Raw genomic sequence first — 27858 nt, 5'->3', positions numbered from 1 at the left:
GATAATGAAGTTGTTAAAAAGACCAAAGTTTATTGTTATTTGGAAGAAATTGAATGAAACAGCAGAATCCAGGGCATTTCAAAACAGTAGGTATGCAAACAATCACTGAAAATTCTACACCATTAAAAAAAAAAGTCATAAAACATCAGCAATAATAAATTAGCAAATCAAAAATCACAATAAGTTAAGAAGCACAACACTTCAAATTACCCCAAATGAGGCTCAGCCGGATTTCCTTTGAAGCATATATTGGTAATAAAAGTCACTTTCTGAATCATTTAGAATTTATTCAGCCTATATTACATGCATAATACTATTATATACATGAAAATATACACAAAAAAAAGGAGGAGAGGGAAAAACAGGATTTTAATCTTCAGTGAGCAGATTGTGAAAGTGATCCGTCCTCCTCTTCAGCACAGTCCTGAAGTCATTCTAAAAATAAAAGCATCGAGTTGATTAAATTATGTAATGATAAAAGAATGTAATTGCTCTTGGGCTCATTAACTCGAGCGTCAGCGATGTGGTAGCTCACACGGCCGTACTGATCACAAAACCAGGGAGTAACTATTGTGAAGATTGATTAGATTCTCCAAACAAAATCAGAATCCATTGAAAACTCAGCGAGGAGTAGCGATTTTCCTGAAAGTTTGTTAACCGGCCTAATTAGCAACTTGCTAACGAGAAATCACAAAACCAGGGAGTTACTTTTGTGCAGACTGATTAGATCTCATCTCATTATCTCTAGCCGCTTTATCCTTTTACAGGGTCACAGGCAAGCTGGAGCCTATCCCAGCTGACTACGGGCGAAAGGCGGGGTACACCCTGGACAAGTCGCCAGGTCATCACAGGGCTGACACATAGACACAGACAACCATTCACACTCACATTCACACCTATGGTCAATTTAGAGTCACCAGTTAACCTAACCTGCATGTCTTTGGACTGTGGGGGAAACCGGAGCACCCGGAGGAAACCCACGCGGACACGGGGAGAACATGCAAACTCCACACAGAAAGGCCCTCGCCGGCCCCGGGGCTCGAACCCAGGACCTTCTTGCTGTGAGGCGACAGCGCTAACCACTACACCACCGTGCCGCCCCTGATTAGATCTTCCAAACAAAATCAAAATCCAGTGGAAACTCAGGGAGTAGTAGCGATTTTGTGAATTTTGGACGGACGCCACGTGATGGCAATAATTCATCGCCCTACGGCCGGTGAGCTAATAATACACACACATGGTTATTCATGAACAATTAACTGTTTTACAAAACACTACGGGGCAGCACGGTGGTGTAGTGGTTAGCGCTGTCGCCTCACAGCAAGAAGGTCCGGGTTCGAGCCCTGTGGCCGGCGAGGGCCTTTCTGTGCGGAGTTTGCATGTTCTCCCCGTGTCCGTGTGGGTTTCCTCCGGGGGCTCCGGTTTCCCCCACAGTCCAAAGACATGCAGGTTAGGTTAACTGGTGACTCTAAATTGACCGTAGGTGTGAATGTGAGTGTGAATGGTTGTCTGTGTCTATGTGTCAGCCCTGTGATGACCTGGTGACTTGTCCAGGGTGTACCCCGCCTTTCGCCCGTAGTCAGCTGGGATAGGCTCCAGCTTGCCTGCGACCCTGTAGAACAGGATAAAGCGGCTAGAGATAATGAGGTGAGATGAGACAAAACACTACTTTTGTGTGTGTGTCCAATTTATATACTTTTCTGGTTATACATGATGTATCGTCGCACATTTAACCAAACATTCTGACAAGAGTGAGACAAATGAGAAAACCTACAGCTTGGGTGAGCTTCTCCAAGTAAGGTATGAGCCTCTGGAGCTCCTGGTCCTCTTTGTCTCCACACCAGCTCTTTATGGAAATCGTGTTCACCAGCTCGAAGAGGAGAAAACAGATCAGAAGTGAACAGTAGTTCCAACAAAACTCTCATGAGAGTGATTTTAGGGAATGCAACACTTGTGTTATTAAACCTCCCCCCCCAAATCTAGCGGAAGCTCTCATACATGGTATGGGAAAGTGTGGGGTGCGTTGTCCAGAATCACTGTTTTTGAAAGATCTCTTTCCAGCACTGCCAAGTCCTTAATATAGTGTCCAAGAACGCATGCACAGTCATCCTGATACAGACGATGTCTTTATGGGGAGGGGGAAAGGGATATTACTTAATTGTACCAAGGAAACATTCACCTCCACCACATTAATACAATTCACACAGAAAGATTAAGCACCTTACCTGAATATTTTTTTTCTTGGGTCCAGTATGTCCACTATCATTTCTGCATATTCCTTTTTAGCAGACGTGTAAACAAACATCTACAAAAGATAGGAGGAAAACATGGAATGCTTTTTGAAAAACAGTTGCTGCAGACAAAAATTTTTTTTTTCAGGAACCTGATAACAGATCATGTGGAGTAGAGGACGTTTTCACGGTTTATACACACCAACTTGCATACTTTAACATAACTCACTGTGTGCACGCTGTCTTTTTCTCTAGTTTTTGGTTTGGACTATGAAATATTAGGCATCATTTCACAAATGTATTTTTTTTTTTCGCGGTCTGGTTTCCATTAAATCCTGCGCTCTGATTGGATGGCGAGCGGGTCCGTATCCTACGGTACAGACCCCAGTTACGGACCCCTGGCAACTCGCTCGTTCACAACAACAACATAGTAGCAATCTTTGTCAACATTTATTTTCGCATTTCTCAGGAGAATAGCATTAATTTTACAGCATGGATAGCGATAACGACAGTGTTCACAGCGAAAGTGAGTTTTACTACCCTGAGGAAGAAGAAATAAAAGAAAACATTTCAGGAGAAAGCTAAAAACCTCTAACTGTTGCCAACGCCGAGCAAAAACATGGCTGAATCAATTTTATATAAATAGGGGACTACATAGGCGGCAAAATGTAGTTTTTTTTCCCTGTCATGGAAGTGCACTTGTATACCGAGGAGAAAGCAATTTGCATTACAGCCATGAATGAGGATTCAAAATGGCATTAATTTTACAGCATGGATAGCGATAATGGCAGTGTTCACAGCGAAAGCGAGTTTTACTACCCTGAGGAAGACAAAATAAAAGAAAAAACATTTCAGGAGAAAGCTAAAAACCTCTAACTGTTGCTAACGCCGAGCAAAAACATGGCTGAATCCTGAATGACTCCTATTTGTATAAATAGGGGACTACATAGGCGTCAAAATGTAGTTTTTTTCCTGCCATGGAAGTGCACTTGTATACCGAGGAGGAAGCCATTTGCATTACAGCCGTGAATGAGGATTCAAAATGGCGGCTCGGCTCGGGTTTCCCTTTCGGGCGCTCTCGTTTTCTGTTAGAATTTGGTAAAGAAAAAAATAAATATATTATTAACCAGCTTAAGGTCGGTCCGTATGGTGAAATACCGTGACCTCGGCCTTGAATACTGACCTCGGCCCAGAGGGCATCGCTCAGTACTTTCAAGACCTCAGTCACGGTATTTCACCATACGGACCTCCCAGCTGCTAAATAACATATCTTTTCAAATATCTCATCTCATTATCTCTAGCCACTTTATCCTGTTCTACAGGGTCGCAGGCAAGCTGGAGCCTATCCCAGCTGACTACGGGCGAAAGGCGGGGTACACCCTGGACAAGTCGCCAGGTCATCACAGGGCTGACACATAGACACAGACAACCATTCACACTCACATTCACACCTACGGTCAATTTAGAGTCACCAGTTAACCTAACCTGCATGTCTTTGGACTGTGGGGGAAACCGGAGCACCCGGAGGAAACCCACGCGGACACGGGGAGAACATGCAAACTCCACACAGAAAGGCCCTTGCCCGCCACGGGGCTCGAACCCAGACCTTCTTGCTGTGAGGCAACAGCGCTAACCACTACACCACCGTGCCGCCCTTTTCAAATATCTATCCTACTTAATAATCAACTCAACTTACCTCAAAATGCTTCACCATGGCTTGCAGAAACTCTTTCACATAGGGCCTGAGAACCACATAGACCTGCATGTAAAAGGAGGGGAAAAAAAAAAAGCTGTAAATAAGCATTGCGCACACTACAAAAGGTTAAAGCTTTTTAGCATCCTTTCCGTCTAACCGGACTGGTGCATGCATGGAAATTTAACACCACTGGTACAACAAGTAAAGTAAAGCCTCAATAACCTTGTACTCTTGATCTTGAAAGATTGTATTAAATGTGTACTCTGCATCTTCGATTCTATTGAGGGAGCTGAACACGAGCGTTTCGTCCTAAGAACCAGAAGCAACAAGGGTCCAGTTACACGATCAGAACTTTTCAAACTAAAGATTTTACACACACACACACACACACACACACACACACACACACACACACACACACACACACACACACACACAAAACAGGTGCCTGTGCAAACATTTCATATTTGAAAAGCTCACCAAATCGAGCACCATGGTGGCTGCAGGTGTACTTCTCGTCTTTGGTGGCATGTCCCGGAGAGCAGACACTGCTCTGGGCTGTTGGGACTGGTTAGGAATGTTTTTGATGAATGTGAATCTGTGAGGAAACAGTGCATGGGACATGAAAGCAGACGCTGCTTTGTGGTTCACAATGCTTTCGGGACGATCCGAAAACAGCGATCAGAACATGTGTAAGAAAAGCAGGAGATGTATTAAAAACAATTAAGCGTGGGGCAAAAATGACACTTACGGGCTGAACACCTCATTGTTCTCCTCGTCTTCCGACAGGCAGCTGACGGCACTGTATCCGAACATGTACTGCTCAGGGCTGAACATTGTATCGCTCCTCATCCTCTCGTCTATAGAAAAGAAATACTGAAAGTGGATATTCTGCAGCATTGATAAACGTTCAACTTTGATCAAGAAGCAAGGGGTTTTCACTCATTTTTAGCTTTTACAGACATTTGGTGTGGTTTGTTAACAGTTATAAAGCGTTAGACACTGTAGCCAAGATGCAGCTTAAATAGCAGGGTTGCATTTTAAAAAAGTATTTTTCAAAAAAAAACAAAACAAAACAACAACAAACAAAAAAAACCATACAGTTAGGTCCATATATATTTGGACACTGACAAATTTTGGTTTTTTTTTACCTGTTTACTGAAACATATTCAAGTTATAGTTATATAATGGACATGGACATAAAGTCCAGATTTTCAGCTTTCATTTGAGGGGATCCACATTCAAACTGGATGAAGGGTTTAGGAGTTTCAGCTCCTTAACATGTGCCACCCTGTTTTTAAAGGGACCAAAAGTAATTGGACAATTGACTCAAAGGCTATTTCATGGGCAGGTGTGGGCAATTCCTTCGTTAAGTCATTCTCAATTAAGCAGATAAAAGGCCTGGAGTTGATTTGAGGTGTGGCGCTTGCATTTGGAAGATTTTGCTGTGAAGAAAACATGGTCAAAGGAGCTCTCCATGCAGGTGAAACAAGCCATCCTTAAGCTGCGAAAACAGAAAAAACCCATCCGAGAAATTGCTACAATATTAGGAGTGGCAAAATCTACAGTTTGGTACATCCTGAGAAAGAAAGAAAGCACTGGTGAACTCATCAATGCAAAAAGACCTGGACGCTCACAGACGACAACAGTGGTGGATGATCGCAGAATAATTTCCATGGTGAAGAGAAACCCCTTCACAACAGCCAACCAAGTGAACAACACTCTCCAGGAGGTAGGCGTATCAATATCCAAATCTACCATAAAGAGAAGACTGCATGAAAGTAAATACAGAGGGTTCACTGCATGGTGCGAGCCACTCATAAGCCTCAAGAATAAAAAGGCTAGATTGGACTTTGCTAAAAAACATCTAAAAAAGCCAGCACAGTTCTGGAAGAGCATTCTTTGGACAGATGAAACCAAGATCAACCTCTACCAGAACGATGGAAAGAAAAAAAGTATGGCAAAGGCGTGGTACAGCTCATGATCCAAAGCATACCACATCATCTGTAAAACACGGCGGAGGCAGTGTGATGGCTTGGGCATGCATGGCTGCCAGTGGCACTGGGTCACTAGTGTTTATTGATGATGTGACACAGGACAGAAGCAGCCGGATGAATTCTGAGGTATTCAGAGACATACTGTGTGCTCAAATCCAGCCAAATGCAGCCAAATAATAATCGGCGTTTCATAATACAGATGGACAATGACCCTAAACATAAAGCCAAAGCAACCCAGGAGTTTATTAAAGCAAAGAAGTGGAATATTCTTGAATGGCCAAGTCAGTCACCTGATCTCAACCCAATTGAGCATGCATTTCACTTGTTAAAGACTAAACTTCAGACAGAAAGGCCCACAAACAAACAGCAACTGAAAACTGCTGCAGTAAAGGCCTGGCAGAGCATTAAAAAGGAGGAAACGCAGCGTCTGGTGATGTCCATGAGTTCAAGACTTCAGGCAGTCATTGCCAACAAAGGGTTTTCAACCAAGTATTAGAAATGAACATTTTATTTAAAATTATTTAATTTGTCCAATTACTTTTGAGCCCCTGAAATGAAGGGAGTGTGTTTAAAAATGCTTTAGTTCCTCACATTTTTATGCAATCATTTTGTTCAACCCACTGAATTAAAGCTGAAAGTCTGAACTTCAACTGCATCTGAATTGTTTTGTTCAAAATTCATTGTGGTAATGTACAGAACCAAAATTAGAAAAATGTTGTCTCTGTCCAAATATTTATGGACCTAACTGTATACAAAAATGATACCATTTCCAGTAAAATTAAGGGAAAAAAGTGCCTAATGTGTTTCCAAGAATTTTGTGTACTAGATATGGCAATACTACATACTGAATCCTAAACATGGTAATGTCGTAACTGGTATAACCTTCAACAATCAGTGACTTATGCACCATATATCCTATTAGTACACAGTGTCAGCGCTGAATACAAGGTTAAAGACCATGCCGCATGTCCGCAACAGCAGTGTAGTGAGTACTTACGGTCTTTTTTGGGTGTGACAAAACGCACTACAGGAGAGTAAAGGCTACGTGCAGCCAGGTTAACTGATGAGTAACGCCTTTCCCGGCGATGCCGCACCGGTGTCTTGAAGTCAGACTCTGCTGATTAAAGAACGTTGATTAAATTCACTTTTTAAACTCTACATCTTGCATGTGCATATATATGAAGATTTCACTCAACAAAAGGAGCCAATAGAAGGAAAAAGTCCCATGAACGCAAGTAAGGGCTAGAACACAATCTGCACCAAACAAAGTGTGTGACTGAATGTTTAAACACGTTTTTACCTTTACACTCCTGTCGTGGGAGAACCCTTTTCCTTCCATGTCGTAAGCGTGGGCGCTTCGCCGCAGTTGGGATGGTATCACAGTACAGATTAGAACAATCCTTTAAAATCTGGACTTCCTAAACACAGGTCACAAACATGCGAACGAAAAGAACATAAATCATTTTTCACATATAAGCAACACAAATCTGAGACCACGTTCACACTTGATTTAAAAAAAATATATAAAAACCCACGCATCACTCTTTTTAATCAAATGACAGTCATACACTCATGCAGCACTTGATTAAGTATTATATGAACACTGGGTAGGGCCTTCCTTTGCCCTCAAAACAGCCTCAATTCTTCATAACATGGATTCCAGAAGATTTTGGAAACATTCCTTGGGAGATTCTGGTCCATGTTTACATCAGACGATTCCTGACGATTTTTCAGGTGCACTTTCATTTGGTAACTCTCCTGCTGTACCACATCCCAAAGGCGTTCTACTGGGTTCAGATGCGGTGACTGAGAAGGCCACTGAACTCAACGTCATGTTCCTGAAACCAGTTTGAAACGACTTTTGCTTTGTGACACGGTGCATTATTATGCTGGAAGTAGCCATTAGAAGATGGTAAATGGCAGCCAAGAAGGGATGCACACAGTCAGCAACAATACTCAAATAGTCTGTGGCATTCAAGTAATGGCTGATTGGTAATAACAGGCCCAAACTGTGCCATAAAAACATTCCCCACACCATTACACTACCCCCACCAGCTTGGACTGTTAACACAAAGCAGGTTGGATCCACGGATTCATGCTGTTGGCACCAAGTTCTGACCTTACCGTCTATTGCTAGCCTGGCAAGCCAGACTAAATGTGAATATTTAGTCTGGCCTCGCTCGTAGACATTTCCGAAGGGTGTGGGAGGAACAACCCGCTGTCTTTCAAACTGTCTCTGTGCGTATAGGCCAACGCTCTGACCAATCAGCGCAACAGTGACTGTGACGTAGTCAGAGCGACAGAAAGCAGTGGGGGAGGCCTTGAAATAAATAATTTTTCAAAATGCGTATTAATTAATAAACAGGTTCTAGATATTAAGAAGTTTGGAGATAATGACCACAAGTTTGGAGTCTGTACCACATACTTAACATACACTTATTTTTTTCAAGGGTTTGCTTAAACTGTTTTTGAGAGTTTTTATTTAGTGGTGTTTGGTGAAATAATTTCCCTTAAATTTAAAATAACGGGAAAATAAGAAACAATCAAAAAGTAATGTTTCAAAGCTGTTTATTAATTCTTCGTACTGTACAAACTAGCCCCATCCTTTTGGCTACGAGCGGAGCCAGCTGGTAGATCAGACTTTTGCCATAGCCGGTCGGCAAAACAGCGAAAACGTCCTTCTTGAAAAGGAATGAGCGGAGAGCCTCTTCCTGCTCATGTTTCAACGAAAACTCCAAGTCTAATTCTTCTAAAACTGATTCCAAAGCGGAGTCAAACTAGCGCTGTTCACTAGCCGTAGCCATCTTTCCTGTTGCGCTTTCTCCAGCGTCGCGCAGCTTTGTCGTCACTCCTGCAAAAGCCCGCCCAAAGAATCCAAACAAAAACCTTGCGTTGTGATTGGCGGGCACGATTTGATGCCCGGGGTGTTTTGTTGATATGGTGCAAGGCTAGACCCACTCGTAGGCAAAAATATTTTTGCCCGCTAGGCGGGTGGGTCTAGTTTACTAGGCTAGTATAGTGCCCCTTTTCCACCAAAGCAGTTCCAGGGCTGGTTCGGGGCCAGTGCTTAGTTTGGAACCGGGTTTTCTGTTTCCACTGACAAAGAACTGGCTCTGGGACCAGAAAAACCGGTTCCAGGCTAGCACCAACTCTCTGCTGGGCCAGAGGAAAGAACCGCTTACGTCAGCCGGTGTGTGTGTGTTGTTAAGACCAACAACAATAACAAGACCGCAAAAGATCACCATTTTTAAGCGATGAGAAGCAGCAGCTGTACAAACGCGAAGCCATCCATTATTATTATTGCTGCTGCTTCTTCCGTGTTGTTTTTGCTTCGATATTCGCACCAAGGTTTATGCAAACGTAGCGACGTAACTGATGTATACAGCGATGTAATGACGTGTACAACGACGTAATGACGTGGCTTCCCTTAACACCGCGAGCTATGGAAAAGCAAACTGGTTCTCAGCTGGCTCTCAAGTTGAACGAGTTGTGAACCAGCACTGGCCCCGAACCAGCCCTGGAACTGATTTGGTGGAAAAAGGGGCATCTGTGCCCTGGCAGAAATCAAGATTCATCAGACCAGGCTATGTTTTTCCAGTCTTCAGCTGTCCAGTTTTGGTGAGCCTGTGCCCACTAAAGCTTCAGCTTTCTATTCTTGGTTAACAGAAGTGGAACCTGACGTGGTCTTCTGCTATTGTAGCCCATCTGCCTCGAGGTTTGACATGTTGTCCATTCCGAGATGCTTTTCTGCTCAGCACAATTGTACAGATAGTGATTATCTGAGTTATTGTAGCCTTTGTCAGCTCAAACCAGTCTGGTCATTCTCCGCTGATCTCTCTTACCAAAAAGACATTTCAGTTCGCAGAACTGCTGCTCACTGGACATTTTTCTCTTTATTGGACCATTCTGTGTAAACTCTAGAGACAGTTGTGCATGAGAATCCCAGGAGATCAGCAGTTATAGAAATACTCAAACCAGCCCTTCTGGCAATAACAATCATCTCACAGAGATCACATCCCCTCCATGATAGCTGATGTGAACATTACCTGAAGCTGCTGTCCTGTATCTGCATGATTTTATGCATTGGTCTGCTTCCACATATTTTTTTTAAATATATAAAAATAATGAAAACACATCTCAATTTCACAGCAAATATGACTTAAGTTTTGATCCGTCTGTACCGAAGGAATTGACAAAAGCATGATCTAGGAGCGTAAGCACCTCAGAGAATCTGCCTCACAGACTGATCCAGGAGCAAACAAACAGTCACAGCTACTCAGAGATGCTTCTCAGTTTATTCTTCATTTGCACGTGATGTCACAGCTAATTACGCATGACCGAAAGTGGGCCATGTTGGAGGATCTACACAAACTCATGTGGTGCACGTTTACTATAGAAGATATACTCAAAAGGTTGTTACGCTCAAGAATTCCTTTTGTTTCTTAACTATGCCAACTCTTTGTGCTGTAATTGGATGCGGGCACAACTCTATTCGAGACAAGAGGATTTATAAGACCAAAAAAAAAAGAAAAAAAAAAAAGTGTGTTTCCGGTAACCCGACCGATCGAGAATTTCCGCATCGAAATTGCCGACCGTAAAGTTATTACAAATTTCCCTCGATATTTTAATGTAAGCGGCGTTAGTTTGTCATAATTTTTTGTTTCAACGCATTCAAGTTGTGAAAGAAACGATAAAAAGTAAAATGTTTCGCCACTTCTATCAGCCCTCCTGCATAAACATGGAAGCGCACTTGTATACTGAAGGAGGAAGGGAAAACTGAGCCGAGCCGCCATTTTGAATCCTCATTCAAGGCTGTAATGCAAATTGCTTCCTCTTCAGTATACAAGTGCACTTCCATGGCAGGGAAAAACACTACGTTTTGCCGCCTATGTAGTCCCCTATTTATACAAATAGGAGTCATTCAGGATTCAGCCATGTTTTTGCTCGATGTTTTTGCTCGACCCAAGTTCTACAGTAGGCTAGGATAGGCCGTCTGCTTTTAATGGAAGTAGCCTAGGACGTCATTTTCACGTTATTTCTTGATAAGGTGTTTTCACGTTATTACATGAAAATATCATGAAATAACGTGATAAGTTCGTATCATGAAGTTGCGTGATGTTATGTTATTACATGATAAATATATTGTAAAAACGTGATAACTTTGTTAACGATATCTTTTCACGTAATTACTTGATTCTAAGCCAATTTTTTTTTTGAGTGTGGCAGCAATACGCTTCCGTAGATCATAACTCCAACTCTCGCAATATTTTTTTTATTCGTTTAAAGATTTAAAACACTTATTTTATTATGATGTGTGGTATAAAGGATTCTGTGCCAAAATACTATTTTGTAAGATGTTTACTTGTGTTAATTTTTTCGAACAAAATTAAAAAAAAAAAAAAAAAAAAAAAAAAAATTTTTCCTACCTACCGACCTTATTTTAGTATTTCGTGTTACCTGAAACACACTTTTTTTTTTTGGCCCAAGTTCTTTAGAATTCCAGCAATTATAAATAATCAAGGAGAAAAAACAAGCGAGTTGTCCATGGAGCGTAGACGTCAATGGCTGTCCAACATAAACCGGGCTGATGAGAAATCAAAAACCACATGAGTCTGCAGTGAACATTTTATCAATGATAAGTGCTATGAACTAGTTATTAATGAAAGATTTCAATATATAAGAAATATTGGATCACTTAATAGCCTGGTCGTGCAGAAACTCGCCGTGATCGAGTGTATGATCCAACAATCAAAGGCTTCTATGATTATTTCATTTTAAAAAGAGCTGTACATCATTTTTGATGACGTTGCTTTTATTTTGCTTTTTCTTTAAATTAGGGGAAACCAGCGGACCTGTACAATTTTACGGATCCAGACTGGGCTCCGACACAAAATATGGGCCACAACAAAATCAAAGATGGTACTAAAGCGGTGGCTCGAAATGCTCGGCTTACAGAGCACAGAAAGAAACACAAAATTACTGAAGAATCTTCCCAAACGATCACAGAGTCAGTCAAACAAGACTCACGTCAATCCACTACCTCAAATACAGCAGCCTCCTCGCCCGGTGAGGGCTCTTTTATGAATAAATGTGTTATATAGTGCGTTAGATACCGATCTTCTGAAGCAGTCAAAATGATTGTTTTTAAAATAGATTTGAGAACCGACTACAAGCTTCTAAATGTAACTCCTCTTTACCTTCCACTCTGTTCTCTTCCCACTGTGTATACAGTATGTATATTGCAGATCCTTCAACATGGCGGCGGCCAATGACGCAAGCAGTTTTGGTCACGTGGTTGCAAATGAAGACTTGTAGGACAAACATGAGTATATTCACATTCAAGAGTGTGTTGTAGCTATGTGATTGGATTATGATGTGACTGACGAAGCCAAGTTATCTATATATGGCAGGGTAACGTAAATGAGTAATGAAGCATTGGATTGCACTCAGCGCAAAATGTATACCATTCCTACTTATTCAGGTGACATTGGGCATACTTAACAACCTGTGTCCCCCCCCCATCGGCCCCTCTGAGTTACAGGTCAATCCTGAGATCGAGATGCTGACCTCTTCAAGTTTATTTGTATCGCGCTTTTAACAATATACACATTGTCCCAAAGCAGCTTTACAGAATCTGAATGACCCAAGACATGAGCCAATTTTATCCCTAATCTATCCCCAATGAGCAAGCCCGTGGCGACGGTGGCAAGAAAAAACTCGCCCAGACGACACGAGGAAGAAACCTCCAGAGGAACCAGACCCAAAAGGGAACTCATCCTCACCTGGACAACAACAGACAACATGACTATAACAACAGTTTTAACATGAAGTCAGTTTCGTTGAGGTTATAAACTCTTCATTAATAATGGAAACTTGGGTGCAAAACTCAAGAAGAGAGGACCTCCTCTGCTCCTCAGACCTGCCTGATCCATCCTGATGCCCCATGTCTGGTCAGAGTCTCATCACATCACTCCTGTAGAGGACTAGCCTGGGCCCGGCCATCCCAAGTGTGACGCAACACGGGGGCCTGTTGCGAACTTAGTCTGGCAAGGCAAGCTATCTCCAGCTCTTCCAAGCTCCCAAAAAATTGGTAGCCAATCAACTTTGAGCATCTCCAACGGCCCTGGGTAGAGGCGTGTTCAAGGCAGTGACGTAGTAGAACTGCGACCGGAAGCCACAGATTGTTTACAGAATCTATGCCAGAAGCGCTTCATTCACTAGAAACATTACGAACATGGAGCAGCGGCAAGCCTTTGACGCAGCGGTAGATGCTGTATTGAAAGCATTCAACGGGAAGTTCTCATTGAAAACGGAGCAAAGAGCAGCCCTGAAGGTATTTATCTTCTTCCTGTTACTCAAGCAGTTTCCGTCGCGTCACATACGTCAGAGGAAAGAGTGATGTGATTGGTTTAAGCTTCGTCACAGAGCAATTCCATGTAAATGTCAACCTCACCATGCAAAAATAAAGCAACATGTAATACATCAAAACCACTCCCAGAGATCTCACCTAGGCCTGTATTTTACAGATGTGAATAAGTTGAACCAATTTGTAACCAACCTAATATGTCACTGTCAATCTTTCTTCCTTATAATGTAAACCCCAAGCTAAAATCAACTTTGATCATGTACAATTCTATATTATTGCCACAAGCCACAGAAATGTATGCTAAAATCCACAAAACAGCAAAACAATAGCCATCCTAAATATTATTTAAGAACTTTGATAGTTTTAGCTGATATTTAGAGAGTTTTTCAAAGGGTTATGGTGGTTAAATTGCTGATTTTCTAAACATATGCCATGTCTATTTCAGACGCGTCACATCCATAACGGAATTTCGTCACATCCATAACGCTGACTTTTCCTTCCGAAACTCTGCATGAAATACAAAATATTTTAAACAAAGATTTTTTAATATTCACCTTGGACCCCTCTATCAAACGGATATCTCCATTTCGACATTAGGTTTACAATTTCACAGAGTTTGATAAAAATGTACAGTCACCCAAGAAAAGTGATACTTTTTCTGTCACATCCATAACGCATCTTTTATTGGCATTTTCTGGCATGCCCTAGATGTACTATGGGAATTGTTCTTGTTCTATCACTTCTCCAGTATGGTACAGCCTTAAAATATTCAACACCTGTTTAAATACTGGGAGACAATAAAACATGCACTGGGTCATTTGTTGCCATTTTGAGTTCAAGTGTCACGTCCATAACGCTGGAATTGCTCCACAGCCTTTTCTGGCTTCGACCAGTAGCAAACTGAGGCATTTCAGGTAGGCGGGTCAACCACACGCTTTGAGAAACGGTTGGGCTTAATATCTTTGCCAGACCAATGCTCACAGAACTTTGAAGCTGCGTTAGCCAGACTAGTAGAGGACGGCCCCATACGGACAGTTGAAAGTTGCACTTGGAAGACACTCTGGACTCTTACAGGAATGTTTTTATGGTTGAGGACTACAGTTGACTTGCTAACTTTAGGACTGCAGTTGTCATGAACAGTTTTGCACTCAAGTTTCCATCAATGAAGAGTTTATAACATCAACGAAACTGACTTCATGCTAAAACTGTTATAGTCATGTTGTTGCCCAAATGAGGATGGGTTCCCTTTTGAGTCTGGTTCCTCTCGAGGTTTCTTCCTCATGTCATCTGAGTGAGTTTCCACCACAGGCTTGCTCATTGGGGATAGATTAGGGATAAAATTAGCTCATGTTTTAAGTCGTTCAAATTCCGTAAAGCTGCTTTGCGACAATAAACATCGTTAAAAGCGCTATACAAATAAGCTTGACTTGGTTTAGACTACACTACTGTATGAAAGAAGAGACACATTATGTACCTTTACATCATCCATCAGGATTATAGTCTTATGAAAAGACAGACAGACATTACTGGAACATCATCTTCATTAAGCAGAGAGCAGAATGTACAAGCGAAGATAAATCTCCAGCATTTAACTAACCAAAACCAGTAGTAATCAGACCAGCCTGTACCAGTTTCAAGCATGCCAAACATGCATCTCTCTCAACTACTATTATAAACCTGTTCATGAAGATACTCTTACCCCTTTTCCACCAAATCAGTTCCAGGGCTGGTTCGGGGCCAGTGCTGGCGCTGGTTCACAACTCGTTCAACTTGTGAGCCAGCTGAGAACCAGTTTGCTTTTCCATAGCTCGCGGTGCCACGTCATTACGTCGCTGTATACGTCAGTTACGTCGCTACATTTGCATAAACCTTGGCGCGAATATCGAAGCAAAAACAACATGGAAGAAGCAGCAGCAACAACAACAACGATAATAAATGACTTCACGTTTGTACAGCTGCTGCTTCTCGCCGCTTGAAAATGGCGATCTTTCGCAGTCTTGTTATTGTTGTTGGTCTTAACAACTCCACCCCCCCACTGATGTAAGCGGTTCTTTCCTCTGGCCCAGCAGAGAGTTGGTGCTAGCCTGGAACCGGTTTTTCTGGCCCCAGAGCCAGTTCTTTGTCAGTGGAAACAGAAAACCCGGTTCCAAACTAAGCACTGGCCCCGAACCAGCCCTGGAACTGCTTTGGTGGAAAAGGGGCATCTGAGGACCTGCATTTGACAGTTACTCCTACAGTGCTCCATGTATCATGGTTCAGTCTAAATTAATGTGTCATTTGCAAGATATTTCACCCAACTTACCTACAGGTAAAGAAATATCAGCTGTGCAGCTAGTGGGAGAAATTATCTGAGATGAGATGTAAGCCCAAGTCAGTAAACAGCCTTCACTGTTAGCAAAACTTTTTACCTGAAGAATGGTTTAGGAAGCTTACTGCTAAGTGGCTTTAAAAAAAAAAAAAAAAGTACCACACACAGGTATGAAAGTGTTTTTGTCACACTTAAATGTTTCAGATCATCAAACAAATTTAAATATTAGACAAAGACGTAGTCAGCTGGGATAGGCTCCAGCGCGCCTGCGACCCTGTAGAACAGGATAAAGCGGCTAGAGATAATGAGATAACACAAGTAAACACAAAATGCAGTTATTAAATGAAGGTTTTTATTATTAAGGGGAAAAAATCCAAACCTCCATGACCCTGTGTGAAAAAGTGATTGCCCCCTAAACCTAATAACTGGTTGGGCCACCCTTAGCAGCAATAACCGCAATCAAGCGTTTGCGATAACTGGCAAGGAGTCTTTTACAGTGCTATGGAGGAATTTTAGCCCACTCATCTTTGCAGAATTGTTGTAATTCAGCCACATTGGAGGGTTTTTGAGCATGAACCGCCTTTTTAAAAAGTGCACATCATGGGTAAATTTAGGAGCAAGATCAATGTAATTCTATTTTATATTAAACTTTGGTCAAATGTGTGTCACATTTTGTGCAATACCAGAAAAATTCAGTTGAAAATCAAGCCATTTGAGGTGAATTGGTCCGCCTCTAAAAAACCTTGGCATTCCCGGCAAACATTGATTTTCGTGACGTCGCGTGCGGGACGCCTCCCTCTGAATCCTACGTCAGCGCTGGTTTGTTTATGAGAAAACGACCTGGTGGTTTTCTGCAAATTTCTTCAACGTTATCCTGTAATTATTAAAATGGTTAACAGATGTATCATAGGAGGGTGTAGCAACACCAACCTTGATGGGATTAGTACTCATCGTTTCCCAAAAGACCGGACAATGAGAGAGAAATGGGAGCGCTTGGTCTACACAGGCTGTGCACTGAAACCGTGCAAAGCTCGCGTGCACTTCTGCAGGGGACGTCACAAATCTGGCTCCAGACTCCCTTGGGATTTTTCCAGACATGTTTTGTTATTTTTTTTCTGCTGTAGACAGATGGCCTTGTGCAAAATAAGTATTTTTTTTTTTTGAAAGAAAATCACTGTTCTTTTCAATGAAGATCACTTTAAACTAATCAGAAATCCACTCTATACATTCCTAATGTGGTAAATGACTATTCTAGCTGGTTTTTGGTGCAATATCTCCATAGGTGTATAGAGGCCCATTTCCAGCAACTCTCACTCCAGTGTTCTAATGGTACAATGTGTTTGCTCATTGCCTCAGAAGGCTAATGGATGATTAGAAAACCCTTGTACAATCATGTTAGCACAGCTGAAAACAGTTGAGCTCTTTAGAGAAGCTATAAAACTGACCTTCCTTTGAGCAGATTGAGGCTACATCCACACGACAACGGCAACAAGATGTTATTTTAAAAAAATATCGCGTCCACATGAGCAACGATCAGTAAAATATCAGGTCCATATGGCAACGTAACGCTTGCTGAAAATGATGCAATACACATGCCACACCTCTAGGGGCACTGTAAGACGGTCCCTTCGGAGACACCAGAACAATAGAAGTAGTAAGGATGCATGCACATAAACTATTATGCGCGAGACTTCATATTAGCCACAAAGTCAGAAAAATCTGTTCGTAAAATTACATTATAATGACCAAATACAATGAAAAGTATTTTTCCAGTCTCACCTGTGAAAGGTAATCCCATGTGATCTCGTTTGGACGGTAAACCTGTTGGTACAGTTAAACGCAGCACATGAATGAGGCATCTTTATTCTCCGCTTTGACCCATCCAATATGGCGGCGAGGATGACGTATGATTCTACGCGGAAGGCGGCGTCTTTAATGGTCCGGAATAAATTGAATGCTACACGTTGATGGATTAATTTGTTCTTCTACGCCCTTTTTGAGGAATGCATTGTAGGACTTAAACCAACATCTGAAGAGGTGAGATCGCTCCTTTTTTTCCCTATTTTTGCTGGCGGGATTGACTCTGCCCTAAGGGCTATTCTCTCTCTCTCTCTCTCTCTCTCACTTTGCACCATTACACAATAAATATTCACAGTGAAAATATTTTGTAAGCGCGTTTCATGAACCAAGTTATAGGATTTGTTGACAACTCGCATCGAGTTCGTTACACTTCTACCCGGCGTGAAGCACTCACAGTCATGTGGTTGTGAAGTCATCGTAAACAAATCCGTTCTACTCATCCAGACGACTTCACAACGGCAACGTTGCCAGATCTTTCCACTCTGGAACCCGTTCTCAAAAGATTGCGTTTTGGGCACCCAAAACGCCGGTGCCGTGTGGACGCCAGGCCGAAACGATAAACAATTTTATCGGATTCACCTGAATCCGTTGCCGTGTGGACAGGGCCACAGTTTCTGGAGCATCACATTTGTGGGGTCGATTAAATGCTCAAAATGGCCAGAAAAATGTCTTGACTATATTTTCTATTCATTTTACAACTTATGGTGGGAAATAAAAGTGTGACTTTTCATGGAAAACACAAAATTGTCTGGGTGACCCCAGACTTTTGAACGGTTGTGTGTGTGTGTGTGTGTATATATATATATATATATATATATATATATATATATATATATATATATAAAAAAAACGTAACATAGTGGTGTGAAAGTGTTTGCCCCCTTCCTGATTTTTTTTTTTTTTTTTGCATGTTTGTCACACTTAAATGTTCCAGATCATCAAACAAATTTAAATATTAGACAAAGATAACACAAGTAAACACAAAATGCAGTTTTTAAATGAAGGTTTTTATTATTAAGGGGAAAAAAAACCCAAACCTACATGACCCTGTGTGAAAAAGTGATTGCCCCCGTCCCCAATTAAAGCACAAATTAACTGTGGTTTATCACATCTTTGGAAAGCGGAGTTCGATTTCTCTAGCCACACCGAGGCCAGATTACTGCCACACCTGCTCTGTTCTCAATCCAGAAATCACTTAGGGGTTGTTTTACAATCAGGGGACAAAGTTTGTGTCACAGGGGTCCAAAATTCAAATTGATTCAAACTGGTTCTTGTACCAGTCTTTAAGTGAAGGACAAGTTAAAGAACAGATTTCAGGTAATTTTTTGACATGTGTGTATGGTAGTTTTGTGTAATCTGCTATAAGATAAAGAAGATTAAGTGTAGCTTTAAGCAGGGCTGGGAGAAACAAATGAAGTGATTCTCGGAGAGGACTTTTTTTTTTTTGACAATTCAGAATCCACTGCTTCCATAGTGCTTTTAAATATAAGGCTGTAAGCTTTGTGTTAGTTGTCTCTAATATTTATGTCCCAATATCTTGACCACATTTTTATATTGAAAAATTAGCTGTCTCAGAGAGGACTTTTTTTTTTTGACACAATTACATACTGATTTAATCAAAATAGTCTGAACACTTACTGGCATTCAACATTAAAGCTTAACTATGTTTCCAATGATATGGAACCAAATATGTGTTTTATGGTATAAAGAATGATGTAAGTGCATCCCTTTTGGAGCTACCTGTGGTCAAAAAAGCACTTTTTCTAAATGACATGAGTAATTTTGCTAAATATGACACACATTGCCATACATTCACCAAAAATAACGTTATCACCAAATTTTTTTTTGCATGGTAAATAGAGCTATCACAGGGCTACAATAAACAACCAAGTTTATTAGGTCAAGCCTTTTGATATTGAAGAAGATAAGTGTTAAATGTGATTTTTAGCTTGCATACCCCGATTGTAAAACAACCCTTAAATAAGACCTGCCTGACAAGGTGAAGTAGACCAAAAGATCCTCAAAAGCTAGACATCCTGCTGCGATCCAAAGAAATTCAGGAACAAATGAGCAAGTAATTGAGATCTATCAGTCTGGAAAAGGTCATAAAGCCATTTCTAAAGCTTTGGGACTCCAGCGAACCACAGTGACAACATGGAACAGTGGTGAACCTTCCCAGGAGTGGCCGGCCGACCAAAATTACCCCAAGTGTGCAGTGACGACTCATCCAAGAGGTCACAAAAGACCCCACAACAACATCCAAAAAACTGCAGGCCTCAGTTAAAGTGCATATCATGGGTAAATTCAGGAGCAAGATCAATGTAATTCTCTTATTTTCTATTAAACTTTGGTCACATGTCTGTCGCAATTTTTTTTACCTTGCGCAATACCAGAAAAATTCAGTTGAAATCAAGCCGTTTGAGGTGAATTGGTCTACCTGTGAAAAAACTTGGCATTTGGATTTCCTGGGAAACGTTGATTTTCGTGACGTCACGTGCGTGACACCTCCCTCTGAATCCTACGTCAGCGCTGGTTTGTTTAGGAGAAAACGACCTGGTGGTTTTCTGTAAATTTCTTCAATGTTATCACGTAATTATTAAAATGGCTAACAGAATGTATTGTAGGAGGGTGTAGCAACACCAGTCTTGATGGGATTAGTACTCATCGTTTCCCACATTGCGCTCTGGTGACAATTCCATATTTCAATGCAAAATCGCTAGCTGCTAAACTTGGCCTACGCAGGCTGTGCACTGAAACAGCTCGCGCAGCCTGCTGGCGCTTCCGCAGGTGATGTCACGAATCTGGCTCCAGACGCATTTTATTTTTTTCTGCTGTAGACAGATGGCCTTGTGCAAAATTACCTTTCTGGATAAGTGTGTAAAGAGAGACATACTTTCATATTTAAAAAAAAAAACGAATTTGGTCCAGGATATGCAGTTTTAAGGTCAGTGTTCATGACTCCACCATAAGAAAGAGACTGGGCAAAATGGCCTGCATGGCAGAGTTCCAAGATGAAAACCACTGCTGAGCAAAAAGAACATAAAGGCTCATCTCAGTTTTGCCAGAAAACATCTTGATGATCCCCAAGACTTTTGGGAAAATACTCTGTGGACTGAAGAGACAAAAGTTGAACTTTTTGGAAGCTGTGTGTCCCATTATATCTGGCATAAAAGTAACACAGCATTTCAGAAAAGGAACATCATACCAACAGTAAAATATGGTGGTGGTAGTCAGGGGCTTCAAAGTTTGGGAGAATAGCAGGGTACAAATAATTTACAGCAGGGTGCAAAATGGTAAAATGTCTGCCAGCGGCAGACATAATGCATGCAAAGCGTGCAGGGATGGATGGATGGATGGATGGATGGATATGCAAGTACGAATTTTTCATGGGGCGGGATGGTTTGGAACAGGTCGTCTAAAATTGGGATAACATTTACCCGGGACGGGTATTTGAGGCGGGTCGTCTAGCTTAAGCTTGATCAGCGTTGTTACGCACGCCAGTGTTTCCCACAGAAATTTTGGAGACTATGGGGGCAGCCCATGGGGGAGGCGTGGGGTTGTTTAAAATTGAGTGATATGTTAAATATTAAGTTATTACTGAAAAACTATTGATTAAAAAAACAGACACTGAGAAATGGTCCTATAAACAACTTTACCAATATAAAAGATTACCAGGACTACAAAAGTGCAGAAAAATAGGCTTTACTTATCCAAATGCTCCTGTTGGTTCAAAAGTTAAAGTGCAGAGAACCTCACAGCACAACATGAAGTTACCTTAAAATATAATATAAATGCCTCAGCTTTCATGGAAGAAAAAAAACTATTAATACTAGTACTGTGTGCAGGCAGTCTCTCCTGAAGACTAAATTAAACAATAATTATAAACTAATAAAATAAATGGCTCAGGCTTCATAGAAGAAAAAAACAATTTGAACAGAATCTCGCAGTATGATGCTGAAGCTGCCTAAACAATGGAAAATAAAATACCATTTTGGCAAAAACGTTGGCATCCATTAATTTCTTGTATTAAGTAAAAAAATATGTTGCCAGATACTGCTGACGTTTTACAGCCCAAAATATGTTCAAAACCCGCCAGATTGCGGGAAAACGCGCAATCTGGCAACACAGGCGGCAGTAATGGCTGCACTCGTGTCGAGGATGTAAACACAGTTGACGCGGCAACGGACATACATGACATAGTGGATGTAATTTACGTTCACAACTTTTTTTGCTGTCAGAAATATTTAATATTAAATTTTGTGACTCGACTGACAATAGCCGGCGGCATAACAAGCCATAGCCGGTGATTTGCCGCCGGTGACCGGCTACTTTTGAGACCGCTGGGCTAAGGTATTAGGCAGAGACCCGTCCACCCGTAAATTTGACGGGCAATTGCCGATTTCAACGGGCAAGTATACACACAGACGGATACTGAAACGGACGATAATGCCGAAAATTTTCGCACATGAATACTCCCACATGTCATCCGATAAATCCAGTTATGTTCCGCCCACACACGGACTGGCCATCGGGAGTAGCGGGAGTTTTCCCGGTGGGCTGGTGGTTCAGTGTGGGCCGGCGGAGAAAAAAAAAAAAAAAAAAAACAGTTGCGCGCTGGCCTTTAATATGATAAGCAATGTTAACAGTTTCTTTAACAAACTGTTAACATTGCTTATTACAGTTGCGCGCTGGCCTTTAATATGATAAGCAATGTTAACAGTTTGTTAAAGAAACTGTTAACATTGCTTATCATATTAAAGGCCAGCGCGCAACTGTTTTTTTTTTTTTTCTCCGCTGGCCCACACTGAACCACCGGCCCACCGGGAAAACTCCCGCTACTCCCGATGGCCAGTCCGTGTGTGGTTCCGCCATCATTTACAAATCGTAAGAAACACAGTTTAATACGAAAAATACTGAAAACTTGAAATGAAAAATCAGAATATTTCATCGTTTCCGCCATTTTGGCCCGCACTGAATCTTGTAACATGCGGACTGAATAAATCGCGAATTCTGATTGGTCGAAAATTGCCAAACACCCTGCGTTGTAGTTTCCTCTTTCTTGGCGGGAGAACCGCATTTTTTTTTGCTGACTCACTCTTCTGGATCAAGATGAATCCCAACAAACGCCCCAAATTGAATGTGACAAAAACTGATTCGTTTTTCCACAAAAAGACAGAAAAGGTATGTGTGATACATTGATTAACAAGGGGGTTTCATTGGGGTATGGTAAAATAGAATACTGTTGGTTTTTTTTTTTTATTAAATACTGTAACTAGATCAAAAGATTATATACAATTCATTGTTGTTTATTTTCTTTTCACTTTTGTTACCAAATCAAACACCATACATACATCTGATACATTCAGGAGTGAAACTGAAAAAAATACAAAGTAAAAATATGCAATATTTCTGATCAAAAATTACACGCCATTTCACCCTGAAAATGTCCTAGAATGCAGGAAATGAAGTCTAAATTTCAAAAATTTTCTGGGGGGGCATGCCCCCAGACCCCCCTAGAGGGACTTCACGCCTGCGGCGCTCGTCTTCGCACCTGCGGCGCTTATCAGGATTATATAAAATATTATTTTTGACTGGTAAATTTCTTTTTCTGCCTAATACCCTACACTGGGCAGTGTGATGGTCTGGGGCTGTTTTGCTGCTTCAGGACCTGGAAGACTTGCTGTGGTAAATGGAACCATGAATTCTGCTGTCTACCAAAAAATCCTGAAGGAGAATGTCCGGCCATCTGTTCGTAACCTCAAGCTGAAGCGCACTTGGGTTCTGCAGCAGGACAATGATCCAAAACACACCAGCAAGTCCACCTCAGAATGGCTTAAGAAAAACAAAATGAAGACGTTGGAGTGGCCTAGTCAAAGTCCTGACCTGAATCCAATTGAGATGCTGTGGCATGACCTTAAAGGGTATATTCTGGACCAAATGTCTGTCTATCTATATATCTATATATAAATAAAATACATACACACTACATACAAACTCAATCTGCTCAAATGAAGGTCAGTTTAATAGCTTCTCTAAAGAGCTCAACTGTTTTCAGCTGTGCTAACATGATTGTACAAGGGTTTTCTAATCATCCATTAGCCTTCTGAGGCAATGAGCAAACACATTCAGTGCGTTTACATGCACATAGAGAAAACCGAATTTCTGCCGCTGCTCGACTGAAATCGAAGCTCTAAATGGCATGGAAACTTAGCTAGGCTGAAATTGAACCGAACTTGATTTCTCGTAATCGAGCTACACGACCTAGATTATGTGATTGTAGCCGAGCTACTTACTGCATGTAAACCCTATCGAGCTACGGAGTCGAGCCGCTCACTTCAGCACTGCCCCTTCCGGAAGTGACGAGACCACAAGCGAGAAAAACAACAGCCTCGGTCGGCATGACAACGAATCATGACAACGGCATGAATCTTTTCTTTTTGTGGCATTGTTTGCACTGTTAAAATTTAGCTCACTTACTGTATCACCAAATACATCTGTACAGCTGTTGCATAGCTGTGAATTGTGTACATGCGTGTGTGTGTGTGTGTGTATATATATATATATATATATATATATATATATATATATATATATATATATATATGTGTGTGTGTATGTCCAACATCTGAAGAATGTCAATAAAAACAAAACAATTGAACTTTGTGTGTGTTTATTAAGACAAGTTAAATTGTAAGCAAAAAATGGACTTTAGAAAAATATTATTGTGCAATATAAGTTGTCTTACAAAACAGTGGTCTGCGCCGGACAGTTTGTAGCCATACAGTCTGTTAGAGCAAGCCTAACAGCTTGAGCACGGAACTGCCAGTGTTGCCAGATTGGGGGGTTTTAAGTGCATTTTGGTGGATTTGAACATGTTTTGGACTGGAATACGTCAGCAGTATCTGGCAACACTATGCTCTTCTTCATGACGACAACCGGAAGTGTACCAACACGATGGGGCATGTAGCGCCACGTGTGGCTCGGGTGCACAATGCACCTTGCACAATAGCCTGATTTCACTTGTGCATGTAGGATTGGATTTCTCTGGCACCCCTGCTGGGACCCTTTGCTCGATTACAGACAGTAGCTCGATTTGGATGTGCATGTAAATGTACTGATTGTACCATTAGAACAGACCTGGGCATTTTATGGCCCGCATCCGGCCCTTTGGTTCATTCTGACCGGCCCGCGTAAGGTTAATTAGAAATTACAAAATAAACGTATTTCCTAATTTTACCTCATGCATGGACTGAATGTGCATTGCTTTTATTTTGAAGTTGTAACATGAAATTCCACGAAACCTAATCCCGCAATAACTACTTCCGTAATTTGTCCAGACCAACCACAAACTTGTACGTCATCCTTCAAACGGTCCAGCCAATCACATAGTGTGACGTCACCAGCAGGCACCGGAGCCCGAGCCGATCTGTAGATCTGATACCTACTTTTTGGTGAATAATCTCATTATTTTTACAAAATATTACATACACAAGTGTCGATATGCCAAATCCCCCCTTCATGGCCTGCTCTTAAGAATGAACTGTCCTTGTTACAAAAATGTCTGAAATATATAAACAATCCCCATGCAAATATACTGTACACATTCATAGCAGAAGTTAACCTTTCATAAACACCTTTTTTCCCCATTTTACATATTGTATATATATGTATTTGATAAGTTTTCTTTTTAGATTATATTTTCAGAGGTGGTGTGATTTTATGTTGTAATATAAAATAATTGTTTGTTTGAATTTAATAAAAAAAAAAAGATCTGATTCCTACACCGAATGGACTGATGATCATCCGTCAGCTGTGCTTCACATCTCCACCTCAGACATTCAACCTGACTCTGATGCACTCGTTAAAGACCAACAGAGACTAGATTTCTCTCACTGAACAAATAAACTGAAAAACACCAAATGAGGTGATTAGACTACAAATGTGGGCATCATTATTATAATATGATGTATCTTGCTTGATATGTGGAGTAGAAAGACAATATTGTGATGTCTTTATTGTGTTTTGGGGTGAATGTGACTGAAAAAAAAAAAAAAAAAGGTACAAACGTTCACATTTTGTTAACCATTGTTTTGGGAAATTTGATTGAATAAATGACATTTTTTGTAAGGCAACCTCATTTTTTCCATACTCTTACCAGTCTTAGCAGCTTGTAAAAACAATGTTATTTATTGCTTTATATAAAGAAATACAATTAATATTATGCAGAATTTAGTTCAGCCTTATGGTCCGGCCCTCCACAAAATTTTCTGTTTCTCATGTGGCCCCATGGAAAAAATAATTACCCACCCCTGCATTAGAACACTGGAGTGATAGTTGCTGGAAATGGGCCTCTATACACCTATGGAGATATTGCACCAAAAACCAGACATTTGCAGCTAGAATAGTCATTTACCACATTAGCAATGTATAGAGTGGATTTCTGATTAGTTTAAAGTGATCTTCATTGAAAAAAACAGTGCTTTTCTTTCAAAAATAAGGACATTTCAAAGTGACCCCAAACTTTTGAACGGTAGTATATAAAAATAAAAATCACTAAACTAGCTCATACCTGTCAGCCCTCCCGTTTTTCCCGGGAAATCCCTTATTTTGACTTATTTCTCGCTGTCTTACCGTTTTTTTATTTTCCCGAAAATATCCCGTATTTTGACATTATATAAAAGTCAGTAGGTCCAGAATTCATGACGCGCCTCTGACAGGGGTTTACAGCAGGAAGTCGGGCCATGAATTCACGTCTCCGCCCTCTCAGGCATCAGTAATTACAGAACTCCGTTCGGAAGCAAGGCTGAACAAGTGATTAGGTCCAGTGTTGCCAGATTGGGAGGTTTCAAGTGCATTTTGGCGGGTTTCGAACATATTTTGGCCTGGAAAACATCAGCAGTATCTGGCAACACTGATTAGGTCTGAGGTGAAGATGGCGATGCTAATAGCTAAGAAAAACATTAGCCTCTCTTTCTTTGATGATTTCAACAAGTGCGTGGCTGGAATGTTCCCAGACTCTTCCATCGCAAAGAAATTTTCCATGGGGAAAACGAAAGCCTCCCAAATAATCAAAGGTAGGGGGCGTCATGGCTCAGGTAGCTAAGGCGCCATACCATAAATCCAGGGACCCGGGTTCAATTCCAACCCGAGGTCATTTCCCGATCCCTCCCCGTCTCTCTCTCCCACTCGTTTCCTGTCCTGTCTCTATACTGTCCTATCCAATAAAGGTGAAAAAAGCCCAAAAAAAATCTTTAAAAAAAATAAAAGGTAAGCTACACATGTTTACATTAAGTATGTCCTGGCTAAGACCTCATAAATAGCCTAGTGTAAACTAATTGGTGTATTAACTGTTTTATCCACTCATTGTCCATTTTATTTTCTATCTGAAACTTACCCATTTTAAATCACTCTTGGTTTAATATTTTATATTACTCTTTATCTCTTTATTACTCTATCTAGTGTTCCGAGGCCATGACTATGGTAAAACCATAATAAATTGCAATGGAATTGAATTTATTGATTGGTTATATAATGACCTTTCTTATTTTAACATAAGATACATATTTTAGCCCTTAATTTGGGAAATAACTGGTACCACTGAAAGCAAATAAAAATAAATGTATAGTTTATTCACAAATGCACTCTATAAACCATAAGCATATTGAGTTTGGGTCTTGGCTATCACCAACATGCACCAGAGTACAGGAAATCACAAATACTAGATAGAAAATTGCCCCCCATTCAACTACACACCCACTTTTGGTGAAGGGTACGACTTTCCGAAATTTTCCCTTATTTTGAGTTAAAAATCTGGGAAATATTCCTTTTTTTCAAACCTCAAAGTTGACAGGTATGAACTAGCTATAGCCAAGTACGGGTTAGCTAGCTAGCTAGCTCCAATAACAAACACAGCAGCGCTGATATGGTAACCAACATCAGGCGACCTGCTCAGTGGAAATGTAAGCTCGCTGTGTTACTCTGAAAAACAACAAATAAATGTCATTTCAGACAAGACTATGGGTTATCCCTGTGGTTATTTATACTAAACTCTATTTTTAGTGTGCTTATTTGTTTGTATCCTCTAGAATAAGGCTCACCGGAGACTGAGACTGGCTCTGCTCGATCCGCGGTGCTCGACTCAAATCCGGCCGACGGCGCCGCGGGGTGCTGGGCTGAGTCTCGCGCCGAGTCTCGGGCTGAGGCGACGGGCTCTCGCGAGAAATAATCCTCGACCGGAGTTTCATGGTAACGGAACCGTGAGGAAGTATTTCAGTGAGCTTAAATCCCAGTGTCACTGAGGCTGAAAGAGAAATGCTTAATATTAATAATAAAAACCCTTCCCGGTATGATTATTTCCCTCTGTAGGCCCGGCCGCTCTCAACATGGCTTCACTAACAGTT

At 41.1% G+C, this 27858-nt stretch overlaps 1 protein-coding gene across 2 annotated transcripts; it reads right to left on the bottom strand.

Annotated features, from left to right (window-relative positions):
* Window positions 1-65: 65 nt before the first annotated feature.
* Window positions 66-27858, bottom strand: ctdspl3 (CTD (carboxy-terminal domain, RNA polymerase II, polypeptide A) small phosphatase like 3). 2 transcript variants are annotated; one of them, XM_060940567.1, is made up of 11 exons: window positions 27556-27858; window positions 7225-7342; window positions 6922-7041; window positions 4679-4787; window positions 4408-4525; window positions 4150-4236; window positions 3928-3990; window positions 2226-2305; window positions 1999-2125; window positions 1775-1870; window positions 66-435 (listed from the first exon to the last, which is right to left on the bottom strand). In XM_060940567.1, exons 1-11 carry the CDS (start codon window positions 27700-27702, stop codon window positions 370-372), a joined length of 1131 nt encoding a protein of 376 aa, XP_060796550.1. In that variant the 5' UTR covers window positions 27703-27858; the 3' UTR covers window positions 66-369. The 2 variants fall into 2 exon arrangements, with proteins under 2 accessions (XP_060796550.1, XP_060796551.1); XM_060940568.1 differs by having other exon boundaries at window positions 6922-7038.

Source organism: Neoarius graeffei, chromosome 15 (assembly GCF_027579695.1).
Source record: "Neoarius graeffei isolate fNeoGra1 chromosome 15, fNeoGra1.pri, whole genome shotgun sequence".
NCBI classification, from domain to species: Eukaryota; Metazoa; Chordata; class Actinopteri; order Siluriformes; family Ariidae; genus Neoarius; species Neoarius graeffei.
This window is presented reverse-complemented; position numbering and strand designations above follow the sequence as displayed.

Bases quoted from the DNA above. Each gene is read 5' to 3' on its own strand.
- ctdspl3 (XM_060940567.1), bottom strand. From the start codon at position 27,702: ATGAAACTCCGGTCGAGGATTATTTCTCGCGAGAGCCCGTCGCCTCAG. The intron at 4,237-4,407 runs GTGAGCTTTTCA...TCTGGTTCTTAG, and splicing joins CCACCATGGTGCTCGATTTG to GACGAAACGCTCGTGTTCAG. The intron at 1,871-1,998 runs GTATGAGAGCTT...CTCCTCTTCGAG, and splicing joins CCCACACTTTCCCATACCAT to CTGGTGAACACGATTTCCAT.